Source organism: Toxorhynchites rutilus, chromosome 2, assembly GCF_029784135.1.
Source record: "Toxorhynchites rutilus septentrionalis strain SRP chromosome 2, ASM2978413v1, whole genome shotgun sequence".
Classification (NCBI taxonomy): Eukaryota; Metazoa; Arthropoda; class Insecta; order Diptera; family Culicidae; genus Toxorhynchites; species Toxorhynchites rutilus.
This window is the reverse complement of record NC_073745.1, coordinates 18,544,066-18,569,795: the sequence shown is the minus strand read 5'-3', so window position 1 is coordinate 18,569,795 and position 25,730 is coordinate 18,544,066. Positions and strand designations below refer to the sequence as shown.

Genomic DNA, 25,730 nt, shown 5'->3' with positions numbered 1-25,730 from the left:
TTAACACACGACCGGAAATAGCAGTTCAACTCACCGAGAGATGCATTTTTATGATGCCCCCTAAGTAATCTTCCGAGAATCGCATCGGTCGGAGCTTAAAAAATGATCTTCCTCTTATTTTTTTTTGTTTGCTAACCCTTCATGTAGGGGTAAGAATCGTCTTCTCTCCGTGGCGAAAATGGTTTGCCGTTACTCGAGAAATTTAACTTTCATTCAAACGACACAGACGACGCTGATGTGCGCGTCCACCCCCTCAGCAGCATCCGAAAAGAGGGTTGATTGCTTCGGGGAGGACGCTGCGAGAGGAAAATCACGACGACTGAGTCGTCGACGATTTATGCGCTTCTTGCACGTAGCACATTTCAATGCACACCACCGCCGAATCCGAATGGGTTGGTTTAAGCTGTGAATGGATGCTGCTAGTATAAAATTGAAAATTGTGTGGGCGGATTCCACGCGTACCGGATCCTACTGTTTTCGCTAGATGTTGCTTCCAGCGCAATGGGAGGTTTTCCGAGAATAACCTTGGGGCGGTGCCGGTGTCACAGACGTCGGCGTCACTCCTTGCCGTTGGGTCTGGCAGAGAAACGTTTTCAGCTTGATGGCCAATGTTGGCAGTTAGTAATTTTTTTTTCCTTCAACTGAAATTAAATTGTAATAGTTTGTTTTTGGTTTTCTCTTTTTTCTTCCACAGGAATTAAAGGAAAGCTTCAACTACGGCCTATTTTGTCCTCCATCGAACGGAAAAGCTGGAAAATTTCTGGATGAAGAACGAAGGCTTGGCGATTATCCATTCAATGGACCCGTCGGATATCTTGAGGTGAGCTTGTTTCCCCAACTGTTTTTTCTGCGAATATACAGATCAATTCTATGAGGACACCGATCAGCTATACTGACATGACCATGGGCTATACAGAAAAAAGGAGATTTTCATAGGAGCATTTCAATTAACCTGCCCTTCTTTTTGCATATGGTGGCAGCTACCCATTTGTTTACCATATGAGAAATTTGAATTGCAACTGATTTTTATAAGAACGTATCCATTAATCGATTTCTCAAATAAATATATCTCAAAAATAGTCTGATCTGTCTGATTAAAATATGGTTTTCGACGAAATTTTCGGAAAGGCAATAGACTTTCTAGGAAAAATAACACATGAAAAACACTGTTAAAAAAAACTTGCTGTAAAATCGATAATAATTTCAAAAACTTTTATATCTCACCACGTTTTAGGTATATTTCTATATACAAAGCGAACCGACGAAAGAAAATTCGGACGCACGAAAAAAATTTGGACAGTTAAAAAACAAATCCGGGCAAATGGGAAAAACCGGACAAAGAAAAAACGAAATTCGGTAACGAAAAAAGTGATGATAAAATCCATACAAACCAAAAATAATTTGAACACACGAAAAAATATTCGGACACAAGTGAAAAAACGCACAAAAAAACAAAAACACGATTAGAATCCGGCAAATGAAGAAAAAACCGGAAGCATTGCAAAATACTCTTTACGTCTGGAAGGCAAAAAAAAAAATTTGACGATAGATTTTCTGACCAGAATATGAATTGAACTCGATGTCCCCATCTTGGCAAGCGCTATGTTAACCAATGAATACCGAATATTTAAATTTTATAAAATTCCAATAGAGGGTCGCGCGGAATTGTAAATAGTGCCCTAATGATTCTGATGATTCGAATCACAAGAACATTATATTGGGTTGCCCGGAAAGCTCGTGTCATTTTTTGGGGAAAGAAACAGAAGCCAACTTCATGGACAAATCTGAAAATCTAAATAGATTTCGATATAATTCTGTACACATTTTTGCAAGGTTTTTGGTGGTTAAAAGCGAGTCTGATACGATGGTTGTAATTCGGATGCATTTAGTTAGGTTCAAAGGTGGCACCCATGGCCTAACGGTTAAGATAGCGCTTGCCAAGATGGGGACTTCGAGTTCAACTCGAAGTTCTGACCAGACCAGACGACCAGTTTTCTTTCGAGTGTTCGAATTTTTTTCGTTTGTCGGATTTTATTCGTATGTTGTTTTTTGTGCATCAGCTTTTTTTTCGCGTGTCCGAATTTTTGTTTCCGTTTTTCCGATTTTTTTCATTTCGTGTGTACGAAGATTTTTTTTCGCTGGAACTTTTTTCATTTCAGAGTTTTTTTTTTCGTTCGTCGGATTAGTTTTTCATCTGCCCATTTTCATGTGCGTTAGGATTTTTTCCGTTTGTTCGCTTTTTAGTTTCGTGCGTTCAGATTTTTGTTTCGTTTGTCCGGTTTTTTTTCCATACCTCCGGATTTTTTTTTCGTTTGCCAAATTTTATTCGAATGTTTGTTTTTTTCATGCGTCAAGTATTTTTTGTGTCTAAATTCTTTTTCGTTTGTCCGTTTTTTTTTTTGGAATATACGAATTGTTTTCGTTTGTCCGAGATTATTTCAATTTGCGAAAAAAATCCATACAAACATCCGAAACAGAAATGGACAACCGTAGGAGAATCGTATCGTATCGGATAAAAAAAAAGAACGAACTAAAAACCGACTAAACAAATGTCCACACAAGGAAACTTTCCGAAGACAAGAAAAATGTGGGCAAAAAAGAACTGGGCACATGAAAAAAAGGATAAACGAAATAAACCGAAAATCCAGACAAAGAAAAATATGCGGACATATTATAAAAAAGGCCAACTCAAAAAAAATATCCAGGCAAAAGAAAAAATGTGAACACAAGTAGAAGATTCGGACAAAAGAAAAAATCTTACACAACAAAAAAAACCGGATTAACAAAAAAATTTAGGCATGCAAAAAAAAATAACAGACGAAAACAAAATTTTGGACAATTGAAAAAAAAACTCCGGACTAACAAAAAAAAATCTTGACAAACAAAAACAATCAGAATAAACGTGAAAATGCGAAATAAATTCGTACAAACAAAAAAATAAACGGAATAACGAAATAAAATAGATTTTTTTTTTCGTCTGTCCAGGTGCCTAGATTTTTTTTTTTGATGGTTGAATTGTTTTCATGTGTCCAATTTTTTTTCGTTTGTCCGTTTTTTTTGTAGTTCGCCCAGATTTTTTTCCATTTGTCAAATTATTTTTGTGCGTCCAGTTTTTTTCCGTCTGTTCGTCTTCTTATTTTCGACGTCCAGATTTTATTTTCGCTCCTCTGGATTTCTTTTTTCGCTTGTCGAATTTTGTTTTTCTTGTTTGTTTTATTTTTCGTGCGTCAGGATTTTTTGGTGTGTCCGAATTATTCTTCGTTTGTCCGGATTTTCTCGCATTACCGATTTGTTTCTCGTTTGTCGGAATGTTTTTTGATGTTGACTGGAGCGTTTTTCTTGTGTCTGTTTTTCGTTTGTCCTTTTTTTTCTCGTTTATTCGGATTTTGTCCTGGTTCTGTGTTTTTTATTGGGGCTGATTGGAATTTGGTCTTGATTTGCTGCAATTGTCATGAACTTGACTTTCACTGGAATAAAAATCAACTGAATAAAAAATTAAATGAAATGTAGCATTATTTCTGATTGCAAGATGTTTGCTGGAGTTTTATTGATGTTCATTTAAAATTTTGATGAAATCTTTATGTTTTAGTTAATTTTGATATTTCTCACTGATTTCTAATCATTACTCTAACCATATTATTTATCTGAATTTTAATTTATATTAAGCTTCTCATGTGACTAAAAATCCATTATGTTTTTTGGTCGTATGTCGTATTGAAACATTGTTCAAACTTTGTGGAAGTTCTACCAGAATAAAAACAAAAATTTGAATAGAAAATAAAATCTATTTATACTTTGGACCCGAACAAAGCCACTCTCATTGACAAATCGTAAATCAGTGCAATGTACCTACTCCATTTCATTTCATGCATCTTATTCATGCTGGCAATATATTGCTGTTTTTTTATCACGCTCAAATAAGGAAACATCTAATATTTTTCGTGCCGACACGTTTCATTCGTTGAAACATTCATTGAGCTTTTATATTTAAATGAAGGTTTATTCAGTTGGCCAGTACAATAATCTGTTTCGACACCAGTGGTGTGTTGGTAAGCATGACTACACCCAAACTAGCGTTGTCAGAAAACATGTCATTTTTGGCAAAAATGATGCCATTCCGTGTGTTGGAGAGTCAAATGCGCAAATGATGAGCTATTTTAAAAGCTTAAACATAGTTTGTATGTATGCGTGCAGACATCTCTTCCTGTTTTCTTTTCTCATTTCATTTGGGTTTGTGCCAAAAATAAAATTTATACGACGTCAATGGGGATCGAACCAAGGCTGGCTGGAATGCAACGCTATTTCACACGACCACGATATCCTCATGGCTAATGACGCTTCGGCAGTTGTTCAGCAAATACCTGGTAATATTGTACCTGTTTATATAATGAAGTTGGAAAGTGTTTTCTAAGAGTAAAAAAGGAGCGCATGAAGGAGAACAATGTCTATCTCGGTCTTGACAGTGTATGTGGCAAGGTATGCGGAAAGCTTATTTGTCTTTTGTTTCACTCGCTCGTAGTAATCTTATATTGCTGTACCATGTATATTATACAAATGCTTACCAGTATTTGTGAGTCATGACATTTTCTGTTATGGTATGTCTCATTTAATGTCATAAATCGGGATGCCAAAACATGAGCTAAAAATCAATTTTGGGTGTACTATCTTCTTCAGTGCTGTACTTTATCTTTTTATACTGAATTCTTTTTTTAACGCGATTGATGCGTGCGCGTAAAAAAATTGCGTAATTTTATACAAATCGCGCAAAAAAGACTCATTGAAAAAACTCATTGAAAACACACGAGAAAATCCAGACAAAGAAAATAAAATCTAGGCACGCGGAAAAAATACGAACAAACTAAAAAAAAACTTGAAAAAACTCCGGGCTAACGAAAACTAAATATAGATACACGAAAAAAATCAGGACACACAAAAAAAATGACAAATGGAAAAATTCAGACACGCAAAAAATACGGACAAACTAAAAAAAACTCAATTCAGAAAACTTTAAACAAAAGAAAAAAAATCTCATAAAATAAAATATTCTATTCGGACAGAAGAAAAAAAAATTACGGAGGCAAACGAAATCCGGACACACACAAATAAAATTAACAAGATAAAACATTATTTGAGCGAACAAAAAAAACGGTACATACGGTTTTGACACATGAAAAAATCCGGACTAACAGGACTTATTTTTTAAATTTATCCGTACATTTTTTGTGTATCAGGATTAATTAGTTTTTTTTCGAGTGACTACAATTTTTTCTTTTGCTTATCCGGATTTATTTTCGTTCACCCACATTTTTTTTACCTGGTCAAATTCTTTTTTGACGGGTTTCGAATTTTTCCTTATGTCTTATGTCTTATGTCTGGATTTTCAAGACATAAGGAAAAATTCGAAACCCGCCAAAAAAGATTTTGACCAGATAAAACAAATGTGGGTGAACGAAAAAAAATCGGGATAAGCAAAAGAAAAAATTGTAGTCACTCGAAAAAAAAACTAATTAATCCTGATACGCAAAAAAATGTACGGATAAATTAAAAAAATAAACAAGCTCAAAAATTATACAGACAAAAGAAAATAATCCGGACATAAGCAATAGTTTCGGACAAAACAAAGAAATCCAGAGGATCGAAAAAATTCGGGAACACAAAGAAATTGGACACATGAACACTCTGAACTATCGAAGAAAATCAAGATAAACGATGAAAAGGTGGAAATACAAACGAACACGGACAAGAACAAAGAAAAAAAAACGGAAATACTCAAGACTTTGAATAAACTTAAACTAAAACCGACTGAAGAAAAAATATCCGGTCGAAAAGAAAAACAAAATCTAGACACAATTTAAAAATCCAACCAAAAACGATTCTACAAAAAAAAATTATTCGGATAGATTATTTACGCCAACTTTGAATTTATATTCGGTCTATTGCAGATGATGAAATCTAGCCTTTTATTATTAATACAGGGCGGCCTCGATTATATACAGTTTCGGATTTCGTTTCACTGTATATAATAAAATCAAAATCGAGTATAATCGATCGAGTCATAATCGAGTCAAAAAATATTTTTTTATTTGTTTTTTATACATATATTTTTAGTTTTTTTTAATATAAAAGAAGAGTTTAATTTTTGATTCATCCCCTTAAAGTCATTGAGTACATTTCTCATATAAAAATCCTATTTTTTCGGGAGGTGATAGAGGATCATATTTGATAAAAAAAATCCATCTACGCATATGTTCGATTCTCAACAATGATAGAGTTATTGAACTTTTTTTTCTGTTTTTGGCAGTTTGCCTTAAAGTGGTTCCAATTCAAATATTACGCTGCATAGGACAATTCGGTTGCCTTCATTTGAAAGATGAGAAAGTTTACAGGATATAGTTGTGAAACATCAAAATTAGTGGATTCAAGTAACATTTTAGAAGTGAAAAAAAAACATAAAAGTTAGTGGTTTTTAAAGTGTTATTCTTAATTTTATCCCAAAAATACATAATAAACTTGAATATTTCCGTCAACTAAATTGAAGCTCACTAACCGCTCTACAATTCGTTCTTTGACTCCCAACCTCTATCTTTTTTGAAAAATTTCGTTGCAATATGATTTTGAACAATTCCTGGTAAATCTTCAACTAGAATCTACCAAAGTAACTATTTTTACTTCACTGTTTTCATAACAACCGATCCGCTTTCATTTTAACGTTGGATTATTTTCGCTTGAAATAAGTCATATTTGTAATATAAAGAAACAATATTTTTTTAACTGTATATAATCGAGTTTAAAATTTAGTGATGAAACGGATAGTAGTTCGGCCGGATACCGGATTCCATTTCTTCGTTTCTATATTGGATTTCCAGCTACCCTTGTGATCGTGTTTTCGCGTGGCAGAAAAAGCTTCAGATGGGCCATGAACCATGTTTGTGGAAAAACAATATCGAACACTATCCCATTCGGCTTTCAGACCAATCGAATTCCACGATTCGAACGAAATCGACTTTTACATTCTGAAATCTGATCGACTCGAATTTAATCGATCCATGGAAATGTGGCCACCTTGCCTTGATGAAAAATAGAAGTTATGGAGCAATTTACTCTCTATCAGACATCGTGACACGAGATTTCTACATATATAGAGATTTGTTTCATCAGACATTTGAACCATGACATTGGAAGAAATTCAGTGTCCTGTGTAATGAAAGAACTTTAATGATGCCACAGACATTGTTCTAAATTTTGCTGTTCATCATTCTTCCATGAAGTAAGCTCCCCATATCATCAGCCTGATGCAATTCAGCACATGTCGATGGTTTCACTCTTCAGAAAAAAAAACAAAAAAAAACTCTTCAACTTGATGAATGAGTGTGACTCTCGTCTCTCAATCTTGCATTACAAAAAAAAACTTCGTCCATTGCGACAGCAGCAGCCTAATGACGCGACGTCGCTTTTTTTTCGTTGTGTGAATCATGTAGTATCTCTTCAACTCGTCGTTTTGGGGTTATACTGTCTGACTGCCTTTCAAACAATGTGAACGGAAGGGGGATATCCGCACAGATTAGCCGTATGTTGACGGGAGCAACGGCAGCGACAGCGGCATAGCAGCACCACTTGACGAAAGCCGTGTGTGTTCAAGTGCAGAATCATTAAGATCAAATGGAAACCAAATCACGACTTTGAAGGTAGAATTAACAAACAAGAAAAGTGAGACACAAGTACTCGACACAATTGATCACTTCCACGGCTACTTTAGACCTACTTAGGCCGGCGGAGCGTTCCATCCGCGTTTAGTCTATTGGTCTCGGCGTGAGCTACGTTCCACGGCCACCTCGCCGCCACCGCGGCACAGTGCCAATTAATTCAAGCGCCAATTTTAATGGTTTTCTTCTCTCTTTCTTGTGTATTTATTCTCTTCTCGTCTTTCAGCTCAAATACAAACGGCGGGTGTACAAGATGCTGAACCTGGATGAGCGGCAGCTGAAGGCGCTGCACACCCGAGCCAACCTGCGCCGCTTCCTGGAGTGCATCAACGGGGGCCACGTGGAGAAGATCGCCAAGATGTGTGCCAAAGGACTCGACCCGAACTTCCACTGTCCGGAGACGGGCGAAACGCCGCTCACGATTGCCACCGGAACGAAGAAGCCGAACAAGCTGCTGATTGCGCTGGTCAACGGAGGTGCCCTGCTGGACTACCGGACGCGGGATGGGGCGACCGCTCTGCACCGCGCCGTCGAGCGGGACAGTCTAGAGGCGACTAGGTAGGTGTCCATGTTTGCCAGTGTTGCCATTTATTTGAACAACCGGAGATGACGGATTTCGCGCCAACTCGTCCATGGGATTGGCATGACCCTCTCAGAACTTAATGAAACTTTTTGGGCGTGAAGGCCTTCCCTAATTAAGCAACTTAGCATACTTAGTTTTCCGAAAATTTATCTAGACTAACATATGAGAAGGGGGTCTCCGTAGCCACATTGGTTGCACGTTCGCTTAGTAAGCGATCGATCGTGAGTTCAAAACTCAGGTCCCTCATTGACCATCTTTGTGTTGTTACAGAATAACTACGTCCACGCAACAATCATCAGCGATGGAGATCGATCCACGGTCGAAATAAGATCGATTCATCCATACAACTGCTCTGCTCTGCAAGACACATCGGGCTGCTGTTCTATAAATAACTCAACAATGATCAATCAACTGTCTCCGCTGTCCGGTGGTCCAACTGGATAATGGAAGAACAGAAAGAATATTCTTACGCCTAAATGGCTACTGTGTGAATGTACCATATGTAATGGTATAGAAGGAATACTGGCGAATGACAACTGTGTAATGTGCTAATTATAGATATGATAACCATGTGACATGTACACGATTAAAAATTCGGCTCTGTTACATCTAAAATGCTAATGAGCCTTGAATAAATGAATGGGATAAAAAAAAAAAAACATATGAGAAGAACCAAATATTTTTGACCATTTTTTCATAATTTTTTTTTCCTCGAAAATGGTAAGTCCCTCAAAAAAGTGATCTATGGAAGAGTTTTAGGAAAATAATTGAATTTTCAAAAAAATAATTTGAAATCCTACACTGAAAAAAAAACGATTTTAACAACTAAAAGTCGATTTTCTCAAAATGGTCATCTCAAATTTTGATCAAATGGTAGGTAAATGGTAGATAAATATGTGCCTACAACTCTTCCATACATCGCAACTTGTGCATATTTGAGGTAAAAAAGTTTTTCTAACAAAAATTTTTTTTAAATATTTTTTTTATCCAAAATATATATATTTTTATTAAGGCTCATATGGCGTCAGCCTGACGGGGCCGGGAGTTCAAAATTTCGACAATGTTTGCCTTACAACTATGTCAGTAATATGTAACCGATTACTCGCGGTTGGCTCGAGGTTAGTATTGCAAGTATTTTCATAATTGTGATGTTGCTGTCTCCAATGCTCTGTACGTGTGCCCGACACGGGATATTTCCTATTGGGATGCAGCTGACCATTAATCAGCAACGCCCCCCCCCCCTAGTCTGTACCCCATATCTAGCGTGGTGCGTCTTCTCGACTCGAGGAATCCAGGATAGAATGGTCACTAGCCGGCGCAAACATCAGCTCGTGTAGAGTTGTCATGAGCGGTACAACCTTTGGCTCTTGTTAAATGATCAGTGGACTGCACAACCTTTGGCCCGTGTATCTGTAAAGAGAGAGTGTATGTATTGCCGCGACTAAGTAAAAGTTTATAGATCGGATAGGAGGGATATGAAACGGGGACACAACGAAGGAAACATCATTAAACGTTGACATCGGCGTTTCTGAGGAACAGGTATAGATGAAGCAGAAGATCAGGATCACGGCTACCTAAGATATCCCGGACGGGGATATCCGATTGTCTGCCTTTTGCTCTCAGTGCTCTAGAGAGCTGAGAGCGAGCAGCATGGAACCGGATACACGACCAGACAATATGCTTGATGTCGTGGCAGCCATCGCCACAATCACAAAGATTGTTTGCTGCGAGCCCAATGCGATAGAGATGCGCGTTTAGGTTGTAGTGATTGGACATAAGCCGAGATATCACGCGAATGAAATCACGACCTACATTCAATCGCTTGAACCATGTACTCGTCGAGACCTTAGGGATTATCGTGTGTAACCAACGACCGAACTCATCTTCACTACACATGCACTGCCAACTAACGAGTGTGTGTTGACGAGGAATGTGAAAAAATTCGTTATAAGCAATTTGCCTTTCAAAAAGTGTGCCTTTTCAATATTTTATTGAAATTAAATTTTCTTATTTTTTCAGTGCAGAAAGCCAACCCAAAATAAAAAGAATAAATAATAATAATAAAAATGTTGAATGAGTGTTTTAGAGGTGTTTATTTCAAATCATATGTAATAAAACTTATGACATATTTTGACATTAAAATCATTTTTATTCATCTGATCTTATACCATGTACATGTTAACTTATATTTTAAGAGATACAGTCATCATATCTTTCCTATTTTTGCTTTTTATCTAGCATTCTGAAGATTTTGGGGTCATCTACTGAATTTGAAAACCTTTTAGCTGCGATTTTATTTTCATCTACAGGAACAAAGGAATGAAATTTTTGTGTTTCCGATATTGTTTTCACGTGATTGAATAGTTCCTCAAGTTCACTTGCCTTTACATACATTTGTCATTTTGTTTAACTACCCAATCATAAAGCTCTATTGTTGATAGGATTGTGTTCCAAATCATCAATTGATGAAGAAACAACTCTTCTATTAGAGGACAGCGGAAAAGAAGAACTCATTTTTAAACAAATGGATTTCAATGAACCATTTTAAAACTAATCAATGAATTTGTGCCGTATTTCGTTGATAAAGTAGACAAACTCATAGAGTATGACGTTATTTACAAACAGCAGTCTGCTTTTTTGCGAAATAAAAAAGAATCTTCGACGCAAGGAAAAATAATAGTAATTTGTGATTTTTCAAAAAATTATTCATTCATAATTCAAAATGCGGCACAGTGTCATCACTGGAATAACTCGCAAGCAACTATTCACTCATTTGAAATATATTACAAACAAAGATGGTAAACAGAATGGCATTTGTTTGCCACCTCCCACGGGAAAGGATCCTGTGGTGCAATAGGAGGGACTCTAAAACGAATGGCAAAGAGAGCAAGTCTTGTCCAAGATTACGGAAACACAATCCAAACAGCACCAGATCTTTATAATTAGGCAGTTAAACAAAATGACAAATGTATCACGAAATTGAATTTGTGTTACGTATCCAAAGAACAGCATACAAAAAAGGGAAGTGAGCTTGAGGAACTATTCAATCACGCGAAAACAATCTCGGGAACACAAAAATTGCATTGCTTTATTCCTGAACCTAGATGAAAATAAAATCGCAGCTAAAAGGTTTTCAAATTCAGTAGATGATCCCAAACTCTGGTAAAAGTGTGCCTTCATAAAATATATATTTTGGGAAAAAAATGCCAAACTCTTCAAAATGTTAGATACAAAATAGGAAAGATATGGTGATTGTACCTCTAAAAATATAAGATAACATGTACATTATGGTGGCAGCGAAAATGGTCATGTCAAATTTTAAAAAACCGACCATGTACATTTTGTTTATTGGCCCAAAAAAAATGACCTGTGCAAAGTTTCAGTTCAATCGGACCTGATTTAGAGGTGCCTCAAAGCACTCAAAGTTTTGATTTTTTGATCCTCGAAAAACCACCCCCCCTTGGAAGTTTTTCGAGGATTTTCGAGGGGGGTGGGTTTTATCGGAAATTTGGAAAATAAAAAAAAACATTTCGATGAAAAGTGACTTAAAAATGCATAAAACGTCGAGATATGATGTCATCTCGAAAAAAGATTTTTGGCCGAAAATCAGCCTTTTGGGACAAAAAAAAAACAATTATCGAATTCAAAGAACCGACCATGTACAATTTGTTTATTGATCCCAACAAATTACCTGTGCAAAATTTCAGCTCAATCGGACATGATTTAGGGGTGCCTCAAAGCTCTCAAAGTTTAAATTTTTTGATCCTCGAAAATCTTCCAAGTGGAGAGTAAAGAAAATTTGGAAAATCGAAATTTAAGCGGTTTTTGAAATTCGATGATGATATTTTTCCCTTACATCCATTGCCACCCTAATGTACATTGTATAAGATCAGATGAATAAAAATGAATTTAATGTTAAAAAACGTCAAAAGTTTTATCACATTCGATTTGTAAAAAAAGACCTCTAAAACACTCATTCAACATTTTTATTATTATTTATTTTTTATTTTGGGTTGGCTTTCTGCTATATAAAATGTCGAAAAAGTTTTTTGTTACAAAAACTTTTTTGTCTTAAATATGGACAAGTTACAATGTATGGAAGAGTTGTAGGGCACCATTTACCTATCATTTGATCAAAATTTGAGATTTGTGATAAAATTGACTTTTAGTTTTAGAAATCCTACAGTCTTACATCCTACACTGAAAAGGATTTTAAAAATAAATTTTTCAGTATTTTTTTCTGAAATTCCATTCTCCTAAAACTTTTCCATAGATCGCTTTTTTGTAGGACTCACCATTTTCGAGTGAAAAAAAATTATTAAAAAAATGGTCAAAAATATTTGGCGCTTTCCATATGTTAGTCTAGATAAATTTTCTGAAAACTAAGTATGCCAAGTTGCTTGATTAGGTAAGATCTTCACGCCCAGAAAGTTTCATTAAGTTCTGAGAGGGTCATGCCAATATCTGGTCGAGTTGGCGTGCAATCCATCTGAGGAAGAAAAAAAAAAGTTACCCGAGGGAGCCCATTCACACGACCCAACAACAACTACAAAACATCAGTTGACGGCAGCACATTAAATGTGATAACAAACGCGTACATAAATAGCACAGTTTGTGTTTTGTTGGCGGCATTCTGCTGTGTGAATTTATCGACATTCAGACTGTTGCGCTCTCTGTGAATGTTGTGTGTTCCGAATGAATAATTGAATTGAATTGCGCTTAGTCTCGTTATTGGAAATGGCTGCCAACGACGGTGGGTACCTCGCGAGGTCGCCTTCGTTAGCGCGCGCTAGTTTGTAACTTGGCTGACGACGATTCGACGGCGCGCGTTGGCGGAGATTTCATTCATTCATTCATCGATCGACGACGACGTCGACGATTCGTTGTCAGGTTGTGTTTTTTCCCCTTCAATTTATTCCTAGATTACTGTCCAACCACAACAACATCATGAGCAAGACGTACCAACGCTCAGCGCTCGTAAAGTATTGACATGGCCGGGAGAGTAAGTGACGTTTCCCAATAAATTACCGATTAATTATTCATCATAGTGCTGGGGCGTTAAATCTCGATACAAACGAGAAAGAAGGCAGAAAATTTGTTCGCATATCGCAGGGATTAGAAATGCTAATTCGATGTGCTGCGGTGCGAAGTGGGTGTACAAAACGCGTCGTCGTCGTCGTTGGTTTGATGCGTTACGCTTGATAGTCGCAAAACGATTTCGCGGCTAAATTTTCTACAAACGTCTTCTAACCGAGAGTTGCATTTTGCTTTTTTCAGCACCCTCCTGGAATTAGGCGCCTCGCCTAACTATCGAGACACGAAGGGGCTCACGCCGGTTTACCTCTCGGTGACGCGCAAGACCGATCCCAAAATCTGCGAAATTTTGCTGCACGACCACGCAACCCTCGGCATCCAGGACAGCCAGGGATGGCAGGAAGTACACCAGGTACTGCTTTTGATTTGATTTTTTGTAAATTTATCTTGAGTTCGATTTTGTTTCTATCGAGAATTTGTTTGAGTAGTGTTTGACCTGGTGATTGGGATTAGAATCATTTTAATCGGGTATTTTGAAAAGAATTGACCAGTCTAATCAACCAATTGTTTATTCAGCAATTCCACGATAAAAGAATCCACCGAAGAACCGAATAATTTTCTTCGATTTTGCTCAAATCGTATTTATATTTTCCTTATCGAAAAGTTTTAGATTTAGATCTAGGTCTTAGATTTTTTTTATTTAATTTTTAGAGGGCGCCATCCTGAACTCAAGAATTCTGAATGTGTTGTTTAGCCGATTATGCCGAATATATCCGTTTCTAAAAAAAATTTATTTTGAAGCCGATTAATCGATCCTTTACCAGCAAAAAAAAACAAATTTAAGTAAATTTATTGAAGAAAACATACTCCACTATGAATGTTTTTATGGTGGGAACTAAAAAAATAGTTTTCTATGGTTTTGAGATGTCTTGATCTGTTGCTTTTTCAAAAAGCTAACACTTTTTAACCTAAGTCTACGGTTAGCAGAAAGGTATGTAAAATGAGAATCTAGAAATTGAACATGTAACAAAAAAACGCAAACGCATCACTCGATTGTAAATATTTATACTCCACTCCAAAACTTTGAGAGCATTAGAGCACCCCTAAATCATGTCCGATTGAGCTGAAATTTCGCACAGGTAATTTTTTTGGGCCAATAAACAAAATGTACATGGTCGGTTTTTGAAATTTGACATGACCATTTTTGCTGCCACCCTAACGCACTCGTTACAATAATTACAATATATTGTTTTTTATACGGTATATAAAAAATTGTACTTTATATAACAAACTTTTGAATAAATGAAATATGTCAGACATTATCTAAACGAAAATCTCTCGTTTTGATTGGTCCTTTGGTAATAGTAATCAGTGCTCACCCAACCGTGCCGTCACAAAAGAGTACTTTATGTACCAGCGATTCAGTTCTGCAACCGAAATGCATTCACATTTTCGCACGTGCAATTGTTTCCTCAAATGTTCTCCTTTCCCGTAGAGTGCAGTTTTCACAGTTTTCACTATTCCAATACTGCTCGGAGCAGCGAGTAGTTAATATTCTTTGACGAGGCTGAGAGTTAATTATAATGTTCTCAAGTTGGCTTTTGAAAAAAAAACGAGCTGCGACAAAACCAGGCAAACCATCGCACAGTGGGGAATCGCTGACCATCAGGCAAAAAACAAAATTGGCGTCAGCTGAGTTTCGTAATATTTTTCCTTTCTTGCTATAATATTTAAGCACTTTAAGCACTCATCCCACATTTGAGCGCAATGTAATCAAATCTGATTTTTTATGACTTTTCAAAGCTTGCCATATTGACGTTTTTTGAGAATTTGAATCTGAGTTGTTCGATAAACTATGCAAAACATATCTCTGTTATTTGATTTTGTAAAATTTGATCATAGAAGGCCTGACCCAAAAAACAATCATAAAAAACTGTGATTTTCCGTAGAAAACTAGAATAAAATTTTGGTTACCACGGTTGTGACTACATTCAAAATTTAGGTAAAAATATAAACTTTCAATTGAACACTGTCCGACGCTGCGCAAAACTGCGCGAGTTGTCGTTTTATTGAGAAAAGCGATAACAAGTTTTTTTCACTTTATTTTTTTCCATATTTAAATTTTATCTAGGATCCAATTAAATCAAAATTATAATAATCCATTGATGAAAATTTGCGTATCACAGTAATCTGTAGAGGATGAAATATATATTTGAACTATCACAAAATTTATCATTGAAAAGCGATGAAAAAGTGTATGATTAAAAAAGGAATAAAAGTAGGGTGGAGTAAAAAAAATATTTATGAAATCGAAATCATAACAAATCAATTTATCACTCAGAGCATATTAAGAACAATGTGTATTGAAAACATTCAGTTCTTTTCAATTGTTGAACAACATTTACTATCACACAAACTGATTGAATAATAGTCTGTTTGCAAGTTGATTTTACTTCGTACTCTTTTGTAAACAAAATTAAAACACTCAGTTAGTTGTATGAGAAAAAACAAAGAACATTCGTGGCAATACCGCATCTCTTTCGTTTTTTTTTTGCAACATTGTGTGAATCCACTGTTTCTACGATTCGTTTAAAATGTATATCAGCTATATTTAGAAAATCAAATTTAAAATTGCGTTGAGTTATATTATGAAGCCTTCAACTTCAGCGGAACCACATAATTCAACGTCGAGTAAGTTTTCGAGTTCATGGTTTGATAAATGTTTTTTAATATCCACTTTTAACCAAAGGAACCGGATTAGAAAGACAACAAATCTATGGAACAAAGAAGTATTGAAAATCACAAGACGAAAAGAAAATGGCAATGAAAAAGAAATTTTTCCTACTGATAAGTATAATGATTTCCAAATTTCACTCATAAAAATAGTCGAGAAAATACTAATCATGACATAGTCAATCTTCTCACCTCACCACACATATCTTGAACAGGAGAAAACTTCTAGGTGAAGTAATATTTCTATTGAAGGACACAATTGTTGAATCAGAAAAAGATGATTATGAATCTGATGGCAGTTTTGAAGAAGAAGATTATTGTTTTGATTTGTTTTTTATTAATTGTATTGTATTAATTTGTAATAAAAAAAATCATTTATATTTATAGCAGAACTTGTTTGATTTGAGGGGTCGTCCATATACTACATGATCTTTTTCAACGCCGAGTGAGTTTGCTCTTGCTCAAAGATAATAAAATTATATAGAAATGTAAAAAATACTGCGTAGAAGAGGGTGCCACAAAGTACAAAAAATTAGATAACGTGCTTTATGGATGGCCTAAAAACAAAAAAATGGATGCCAGATTCGTGTTCAGCATCCTGAAATTATGTGAATACCATGTATTTTTCGCATTTAACGACACTTTTTTTGCTTGCCCAGCATTTGTATGGAGTCGCTCCACTGTGCATCGGCTCTTTTCACGATCACCAAAATTAAGGTATTAGATAAAACAATTATACGCCAAATAAAGCAAACTCTGTCCCGACCCTTTCAGATTATTTAAGCTTAATTATCTTATCTTCATAATTTTCACTCACGAATGTTTTCTTTTACAATGGTGAAATCAAAATAATTACTGTTTAAAAAAAACTATCGAGTAACGATTTTTCCGCAGCCTCATAGAAATATGGTGTTCTACAAATACTGCGTGCTGCGTGCTCGAAGGATTTTGAACAAACTCACATAAACAGATGAAAACACGTTACGAATACATTTAAATACAAATTAGATTCAAACTTTCGCTCAAAATTCAGGAAAAAAAAATTCAAAATACACAATGTAGGAAATATTTTTTCTGCAGCGCAATGCTTGAAAATTTTTACAAACATTAGAAAACACGTACGAACACATTAAAATGAAAATTAGAAAATTGAGATTTCGGTAAACAATGCAATAATAATAACATTTTCCCTGTCGTGTAATGCTAGAAAAATTCTGAAAAATCACACATACCAAAAAACACATACGAAAAAATTAGGGCAGAACTGGATCTCAAAACTAAAAGAAAAATAAATGTCAAAATGCCAAGAAAATACCTGAATTTCTCATTTGGTACGCTAATTTTACATAATATTTTGCACCAATTTTACATTTGATTTGGGAGCACTTTTCACATGCTTACCCAACCTGGCGAAAACATAAAGATACTTTCAGATGAAAACTTAAAATCTTACTTATTATTTTTATAGTTGTTGAGGTCTCGAAACCCGGTCTGATATTTTTTATGAAATTTGAGAACATTCATATTATGTATCAGCAATTCATAAATATAAACCTTTTTATTAATAATATATATTTCTTTCTAAATATTGAGTCATATTAGCATTTCCATGTCTAATAACGGATCCGCAAAAGCGAAGCGGTCCTGATGTGAATTAAAAGTTGTATGGGCAAGTTTTTATCGTAGAAAAGCCAAATTTCATGCCATCTCAGATTGCAGTGAAACGTCGTGGGTGTCTTTTAACCCTCTAGAGCTCAAGCCCGCCTTTAGACGGGCTTCGCGGATTCTCTTTTCAAATTATTCAGACATTATTTTCAATGTTCACCCCCACTAGAACGTCTTTAGATGATGATTTTTTTTTTATCTTCGCTTATTTTTCGTCGGCCTATTTCCGCCACTTTAGTGCCAATCACCGACATCAGGGAAGCGACTCCACCTGTTCCTACCTATCAGACTCAACAACTCATGAGCCGGGCCAACTTCTTTTACTTCCCCTCCGAAGGAAGACGTAACCAGAGATTTATCGCCTCAGAAAATCCCAACGACGCCAGCTGGGATTGAACCCAGACCGATCGGATTGTGAGGCTGTTACGCTAACCACACAACCACTGGCGCCGTCTTTAGATGATGATGATGTTGGATTAAAGAGGCTTTAAACTTTTCAGTTCATTCGCCTCTACGTCTTTAGAATATTTTCATCTATCATACATACACATTGTTTTTATGCTGGCAGCTTTCTGCTAGTAGTATTGTATGTTGAAAGTCGGAAATTCGAGATAAATGTGGAGTAGGATTTTTTAGATAAATAAAAACTTGGGCGGTAGAGGGTTAAGCAGCTTTGCGTACTTGAAATGCCCAAAAAAGAATCAGACTACTTTTTGAATAGGGCCAAAGTGTTTTTCTTATATTTTTACAAAAATTTCTAGCTCAAAAACTATAATACCTACAAAATTTTGGCTAATGAAAAAAATATCATTTTTTTAAAAACTACAAAAAATTTTTTAAAAAAATATCTGATTTTTCAATACAATTTGCAACAAGTCACAAGTCGGAAGATGGGCACTTTTACAGGCAGAAAGTTTTTCTAGCAACAACTTATTCATGTTTTCTTTGTAAAATTATTGTTTAACTCGTAACATTTTTCTGAGTAAATTATCGCGATTGACATGTTTCACTAACTTTTTTAGCTATTGAGAAACATATCAAGAATATATCAAACGTGAGAATTAATAAATAAAGTCTCGCGTAAACAGACTTCTCAAAAGAAATATGTTTTCAGGAGTCTCCAAACTGCAACATATTCCAGAAACTATAAAAGATGGAAATTTGACGCCTTGGACAAATGTTTAAATGTCGAATATGTATATTTTTTGAGAAAAAAAAATTTTTTTAATATTTTTTTACTCTGAATTTCTACAGAAATTTTAAAAATTATTGAGAGAAAAAAACTTATCAATAAATATTGACCTATTCAAATGTCTTTTTTATATTTGTAACGTGGAAATTTAAAGTCGTAGTCGAAATGTTGATCGTATTTCCAGGATGAGGAAGTTTTAGAAAAATAACTTCCATCTGACCTATTAGTGAATTTTTCAAATTTCAATTATTTGCAAGAATATTGAAGTAATATCATTTTAGTGATCATATGAGGGGCTCAAAATGAAAGGGGTGTAAGTGACATCATCGATTTCTCTACATAGACTCTCTCTTTTGGTCATAAGTTAGCTGCAAACTCATTCCCTGTTGTATTTGACAATGTGCAAGATAGGTTAGAACCTCATTTATCGGATTCCATAGCAAACTCAAATTGGAACGTAATTGCAGTTGAGTTATTAACTAAAGAAAAATTTGTGCGCATAATTTATAAAAAGGGCTTTTGTTTGTTTTTTTTTTTATTTTATTTAAACTTCAACTCAATTAAACTGAACTCAATTCAAAATAGACTTTGCTTTAAAAAATGGATAAGATGTTCTTTAATTTTTTTATAATTTGAATTATCACTAGAATCATATTGCTACATCGTTTTTTGTAAACGATTAAGATTTGCAAAATTCACTTTAAGATTGGCATCGAAGAATTTTGTTTCTGCATTTTCTCCACTTAGAAATGCGACTTCTCAAAAGCTTCTTCAATTCTTCGTCCAAAAGTAAACTTTTGGGTCACAGTCTTCCATTTTATTTCTGGACAGTTTATATAAATATTTTTTGCTGGAAAATTGTTTTTTGGCTCGAGAATCGATCAAACAGTTCAAAAGCTGCAAATGGGTATATTTGGTCATAAAGAACATTGGCAAAAATGAAACGAAAAGAATATCTCAAAAGCAAACAAAAATATACATACTGTTTGCGCGGAAATAAATTGAGCATCTCGAGACAGATGAGACACACAACATCCTCAACCTTTCTGAGGTTTTGATGTGTGTATGCTTCCCAGTTATGATGTCAATAATTAGGTCTTTGGTCTCAAAACCTCAAAAAACCATAAAAACGAATACTTTCAAATGCTCCGACCAGAAATTGACATTCAGAGTACTGTCTGTGTTTTTTTTGTTTGGAAAGTTCAAGGCCGTACCTCTTATTTGATGGTAGGAGATCAAAAATTGGTCAATCGGTGTAAAAGTTACAAATTAAAAAAAAAAAAAGAATGATTTCTGCAAAATCGGTGAAATAACAATGATCTTTAAAGCACTTTAATTCAGGATGGTACGCCTCAACCCTCCTGTACTCCTCCTCGGTCTGACAGACCGTATGCCCGAGAATAGGTGGGTTGAGGACGCAATTAGAAAATACGCTTCTAAAACTATTCAATAAGGAAAAAATATGCAAAATTTGAACAAAATTAAAACTAATTGGTTTCTCGGTGGATTCTTCACTCAAGGAATTTCGGTATTTATATCATTACTCTATTTGGTTTTTGTTTTGTTTTGGAGAAGGAATTATACTAAAAGAACCTAGTTTTGTTTTGTTTTGTTTTGTTTTTAGATTAGTTGCTCTTTCTCTGTATTCTGCTTTATCCTTCTCCTAGAAAAAAGAGATATTTTGTTCGATTATCAGCTCTGCGCGCGCACAATGACCATTGTTAGGAATCTCGTGGAAACAATTAAATTTAATCTTAGCAACGTAATCAATATTCTAATGGTTCTCTTTTTTCTTCTCTTTTTCTCTTTTTCCTTTTTCCTACATACGATCTTCCACTGACCACTCCATCGAACACGACTCTTCCCGCGTTCGAATATAACGATTTTAACAACTACTACTCTTGGAAACCAAAAAAATGAACAAAAATAACTATTACTGTTGTACTGAAACCAAACACGATTTGACCCCAAATGATTGCAAAAATAATAAACACAATGAAAACACATTCGCACACATTATATACACTCAACAACAACAACAACAAACCAACAATTCTGTAGGCTTGTCGGAACGGGTTAGTGCATCACCTAGAGCACTTGCTGTTCTACGGTGCGGATATGGATGGGCAGAACGCTTCCGGCAATACGCCGCTGCATGTTTGCGCTGTTAACAATCAGGAGGCTTGCGCTAGAATGCTTCTCTTTCGCGGTGCCAACCGGGGCGCACTAAACTATGCCAATCAGACACCATACCAGGTAGTTATCTCTGTTGTTTATATGTGTTGTATTTGTCTGTTTTACCCCCCCACCCTTACTTCCTCCTTCTTCTTCTCATTCGACTGACCTGTTTTTCGATAGTATTGCAGCCCCTGATTTTGTTGTGCAGTGAATTGTTTCCCGCTCATTGGTCCCCCCGACCCTTCATACTCTACCTGTTCTTATTCTAGTAGTTTATTTTGTTATTCGATCTTTTATGAATGTTTCGACAAAATAATGCATTGGGCTGCACTTCATTACCTTGCATATAGCATCGTACCACGGGGTCGAAATAAGATCATAACAGGAAGAGAGATCTGTTAACTTTTGTGTTGTATACTTCTTTTTTTATTTTTCGTGTGTAGATTTTAACGAAGACGATTAATATACATTCTACAAATTTATAAAAATTGAAATGTGTAAATAGCTATTATTGTTCACGAAACCGACCATAAACTTTTCTTGAATTTCGTGTTGACGTCCTGAATTGAACATCGTGAACTCATTTACATTAGACAACACTTGTCAAAACCTTTTTGTCGTTTGTTATACAGCCATCTTATGGTTGTATGAATTGTGTATGAATTTCCAAAACTGTAATAGAATAATCAATATTCTGAAAATAATGTGTTATTTTTTGTTCTATCGAAAAATATTCTTTAACGATGAAGCACATTTTCGGTTTAATGTATAATATATAATAATAAGCAAAATTACCGTATTTAGCCGATGAACAACCACAAGCAATATAAGAGCTGCCAATGCATCGCATCCCAAAAAATGTACTTTTTGGTGCGGTTTGTGATCCGGAGAAATCGTTGACTCAAACCTCTTTAAAGATAAAAATGGGAACGTCGAGAACCATTTTTCTTTCAGAAATCATACAATATTGAGGACAAATTATTCAAATTCTCCAATTCAAATGCTGCAATTCTTGTATCCTACAAGAACTTTCCCGCGATGCACGCTGGGCTATAGTTCGACACCTCGACCTTTGTCGGAGAAGCATACGTCGACTCTGTGGCACAATGGATGTCAGTCTGAACTATGTGAAAAAAATGGGTGCCAGTTAAAGCATCATGAGTTGCTACAGAACGCCCAAAAAAAATTAGTCATCGCGTACGAACAAATTATCAATTTCGCGCGACACCCACGATAACTCATCCCATATAGGAACGAGGATGTTTCAACTAGAATGTCATATTCATATTCACCCAAGTGACTTCTATTTCGCCTGCGATTAAGATTCTCTTTCCGACAAGGATTAAACAGAGAAACTCAAGTTGGGAAGGAATGAAAAGCCGCTGTGTTTGGGCACACCGTCTGTCCAAGCAGTATACCTTTAACGGTGAATTGTCGTCCAATGGCATTACGCTATCTCCAGTATCTTGAAAAATGAATTGGCTCTCGGAAACACCTATCCCGAAAATCAACGAATTTATCACGAAGAGCTACGCCGAAGAAACCTGCCGAAGAGGTACTGAAGCAGCCGCTACAGCGAGTCTAGTTTTTGCCCACATCTTTTTTTTTCATACATACATTTATTGAATCTTCCATAATGTGGAAATAACAATATTTGGTTACACATTTAGTTCTAACATAATAAAGTATTACGTTTGTTGTCAATTCTTACAGTTAAAATTTCACATGTATGCTGGAGCACAACACTAACGTTTGACCACGTTAATATTTAAGGTTTTTTTCTTCAGACGTGTTACCATAGGTTGACCGAGTCGCCTTGCTAGTGGATTTGGATGATTCAGAAATCATACAATATTGAGGACAAATTATTCAAATTCTCCAATTCAAATGCTGCAATTCTTGTATCCTACAAGAATTTTCCCGCGATGCACGCTATTTCCTCCTCGATTTATGAAGTTCTTCTTTAACCGTCGCCATCCCTAAGTCTCGATGTATGACACTATTGCGGATGTACCAAGGGGCGCCAGTAATTTGTCTTAGCAGTTTATTTTGTACTCTTTCGATGATTTCGATATTACTTGCTGAAGCTGTTTGCCATAGTTGACAGCCGTAATGCCAAATAGGTTTCAGCATGGATTTGTATAGAAGTAGTTTGAACTCTAGTTTTAATTTAGACTTCCTCCCGATTAGCCAATGTATTTGCTTTGCTCGCATCTTCAATTGCGTTTTCTTCGCATCTATGTGTTTCTTCCAGGTTAGACGACGATCTAGATGTACACCAAGATATTTAATTCCATTCGATTGAGGTACTGCAGATCTATTGAACTTGATTTGTGGGCATGTGTTCTTATTAAGCGTGAACGTAACGTGGACACATTTTGTTTCATTTACTTTAATTCTCCATTTTTGAAGCCACTTTTCCACGACCGTTATGTGTTCCTGGAGATCCCGTGAAGCAATCGTTCTGTGCTGAGAATAGCTGTGTGTAGCCTTCATATACTCTACGAATTTCTTCTATCAATCGGTGCACTTGTTCAATAGTGCCATGTTCTGCTCGGAATCCGAATTGATGATTCGGGATTAATCTTTCAATCTCGGGCGCTGATTTTATCAGGATAATTTTTTCGAACACATTTGAGAAGATTGAAAGGATGCTGATAGGTCTATAAGATTCCACTTTCTGTGCGTCTTTCCCTGGCTTAGGAATCATAATGATGGTCGAAATTTTCCATGCTTGTGGGAAATATCCTTTATGGGTCATTGCGTTGAATATTCTCGTGAGATGTTTAATTGCTAGGTCAGGTAGTTCCTTGATCATATATCCGTTGATGTGGTCGATACCGGGTGACTTTTTCACATTGATATGATTATTGATAACATGTCTCACCAGCCGATGTTTGATTTTCATTTTGTTTTGGTTTATAGCACCAGAAAAGTCGAGCGTTTCTTGATTAGGTCCGGATTGATTCGGAGTGAAAACTTTTTGAAGATGGTTTGCAAAAGTTGCTGCTTTTTCATCGTCACTTCTGGCCCAATTACCAGAGGGCATTCTAAACGGCGGAACCTGTAACTGAGGTCGTTTTAGGTTTTAGGTTTTTTTGAGGTTTCATATCCCGTGACTCTGATGTTGTAGTAATCCGTCAGATGAGTTTCATTGATAAGAAAAACGTCAATGTCGTGTTGGTTCAAGAATAGTTTAATTTCATTCAAATGGTTATGTATCACGTTTGCATTCCAATAGCAGATTTTCAAAACAAATTATTTTGAACATTGCAATTTTTGGATGAGAAGTTACTGGCTGCGCAACATTCCTTGCATCATTGTTCGCATTGATGTCATGAGTTGCATAATTGAACCCATAAATACTTGTAATTGGTCCGCGGGAGGAATTATTGGTATTGAAGGTTGGGAGAGTAGAGCATCCCTATACGATGTGCTAGGTGTAGGCGTGAAACCAGGAGGTTGGGGTTTCGGGTGTGTGGCTGAATTTACCGTTGGTTGCAGGGTTGGCTGATAGTTTGCAGGCCTGCTAGTTGCAGCTTTTTGTCGAGATTCTTGCGGTTTTTTTCTTTAATGTTGTATATACAGGGCACCCCCTGTAGTTTGCAGTGTGGTTGCCACCGCAGTGCTGCTTTTTTTGCTTCTGTTGCTGTTCTTGAACACAGACTGCTGGAAGGTTGCAATGACCTTTGGTATGCCCGTATTCTTGGCAGTTGTGACACTGCACAGGGCCAGTCCGTTTGTGCGGCTCTTCGAACATCACTACACGATTTAAAAGTCGGGTGACTTTATAAATTGGATGCACTTCACCCGGTTTCAATTTCCTCATTGATGGCTCTAGTTCTACTCTATAGAGCGGCTGTGGTTTTTTTAGTCGGTTCAACATATTAGTAACCGAAGCCACTTCAAAACCTTTATCGGTTAGAACGTCTTTTAGGTCATCGGGTGAAACACCCTGTTCTATGCCTTTCAGCACCACAGTTAGACCTTTCCAAGCTTTTGAGCGGTAGGTGTAACAGAGAGTTTTTTCCTTCTCTAACGCGTTCACAATTTTGCGATAATCGTCAATCGTATTGCACTGCACTTTTAGTTCACTAATGTTTCCGCGTTGCACATTGCGGCACAGAAAATTGTTGCTACCGATAACTTTTTTAACTAGGTCAATCGCGTTTCTAGTTACCACCTGACGCAGGTAAATCGGTGCGGGCTTTGGTTCTACAGTTTTTTGCTGTGCACTTTCGTCGTTCACCGGAGCAAGGGCATCGAACCTATTGCTCAGAGGGATAACTGTGTTGGCTGTAGTGTTTGTTTTTTTGGCTGCGTTGCCATTGATTGCACTGTTGGGACTCATTTTTCTTTTAAAATAGCGATCTATCCCTGTTTGCACTTTTTTATCGTCTATTGGTTTCTTCACATTTAAGATGAAATTACTATTTTCCGGCGATTTGTTCAAAGCGGGCTCACTTTCAGCGCGGGTTAACGAGTTCTCTACCGCATCACTTTTATTCGTCGGCGTTCTGGAAAGGCCAGATTTTTCAAACGGATTGACTTGTTCTCCGTTCATTTCACTACGAGGATACTTCGTCCTTCTCACTCTCTACTAACACTCTTGAAGGAGCGCCAGAAGCGAGCGCAAAATAAA

General features: G+C 36.2%; 1 protein-coding gene across 5 annotated transcripts in view; it reads left to right on the top strand.

The window, feature by feature from the left end:
- LOC129768524 (protein shank) overlaps window positions 1–25,730 on the top strand; it is a 379,358-nt gene that overhangs the window by 311,423 nt on the left and 42,205 nt on the right. For 3 of the 5 annotated variants that reach the window (XM_055770234.1, XM_055770235.1, XM_055770233.1), the window contains 4 exons: window positions 695–820; window positions 7,930–8,261; window positions 13,564–13,732; window positions 20,972–21,166. In XM_055770234.1, coding sequence (XP_055626209.1) covers window positions 695–820; window positions 7,930–8,261; window positions 13,564–13,732; window positions 20,972–21,166 — 822 coding nt within the window. The remainder of the gene's footprint in view (window positions 1–694; window positions 821–7,929; window positions 8,262–13,563; window positions 13,733–20,971; window positions 21,167–25,730) is intronic. The other 2 variants (XM_055770238.1, XM_055770237.1) reach the window with 1 other exon arrangement.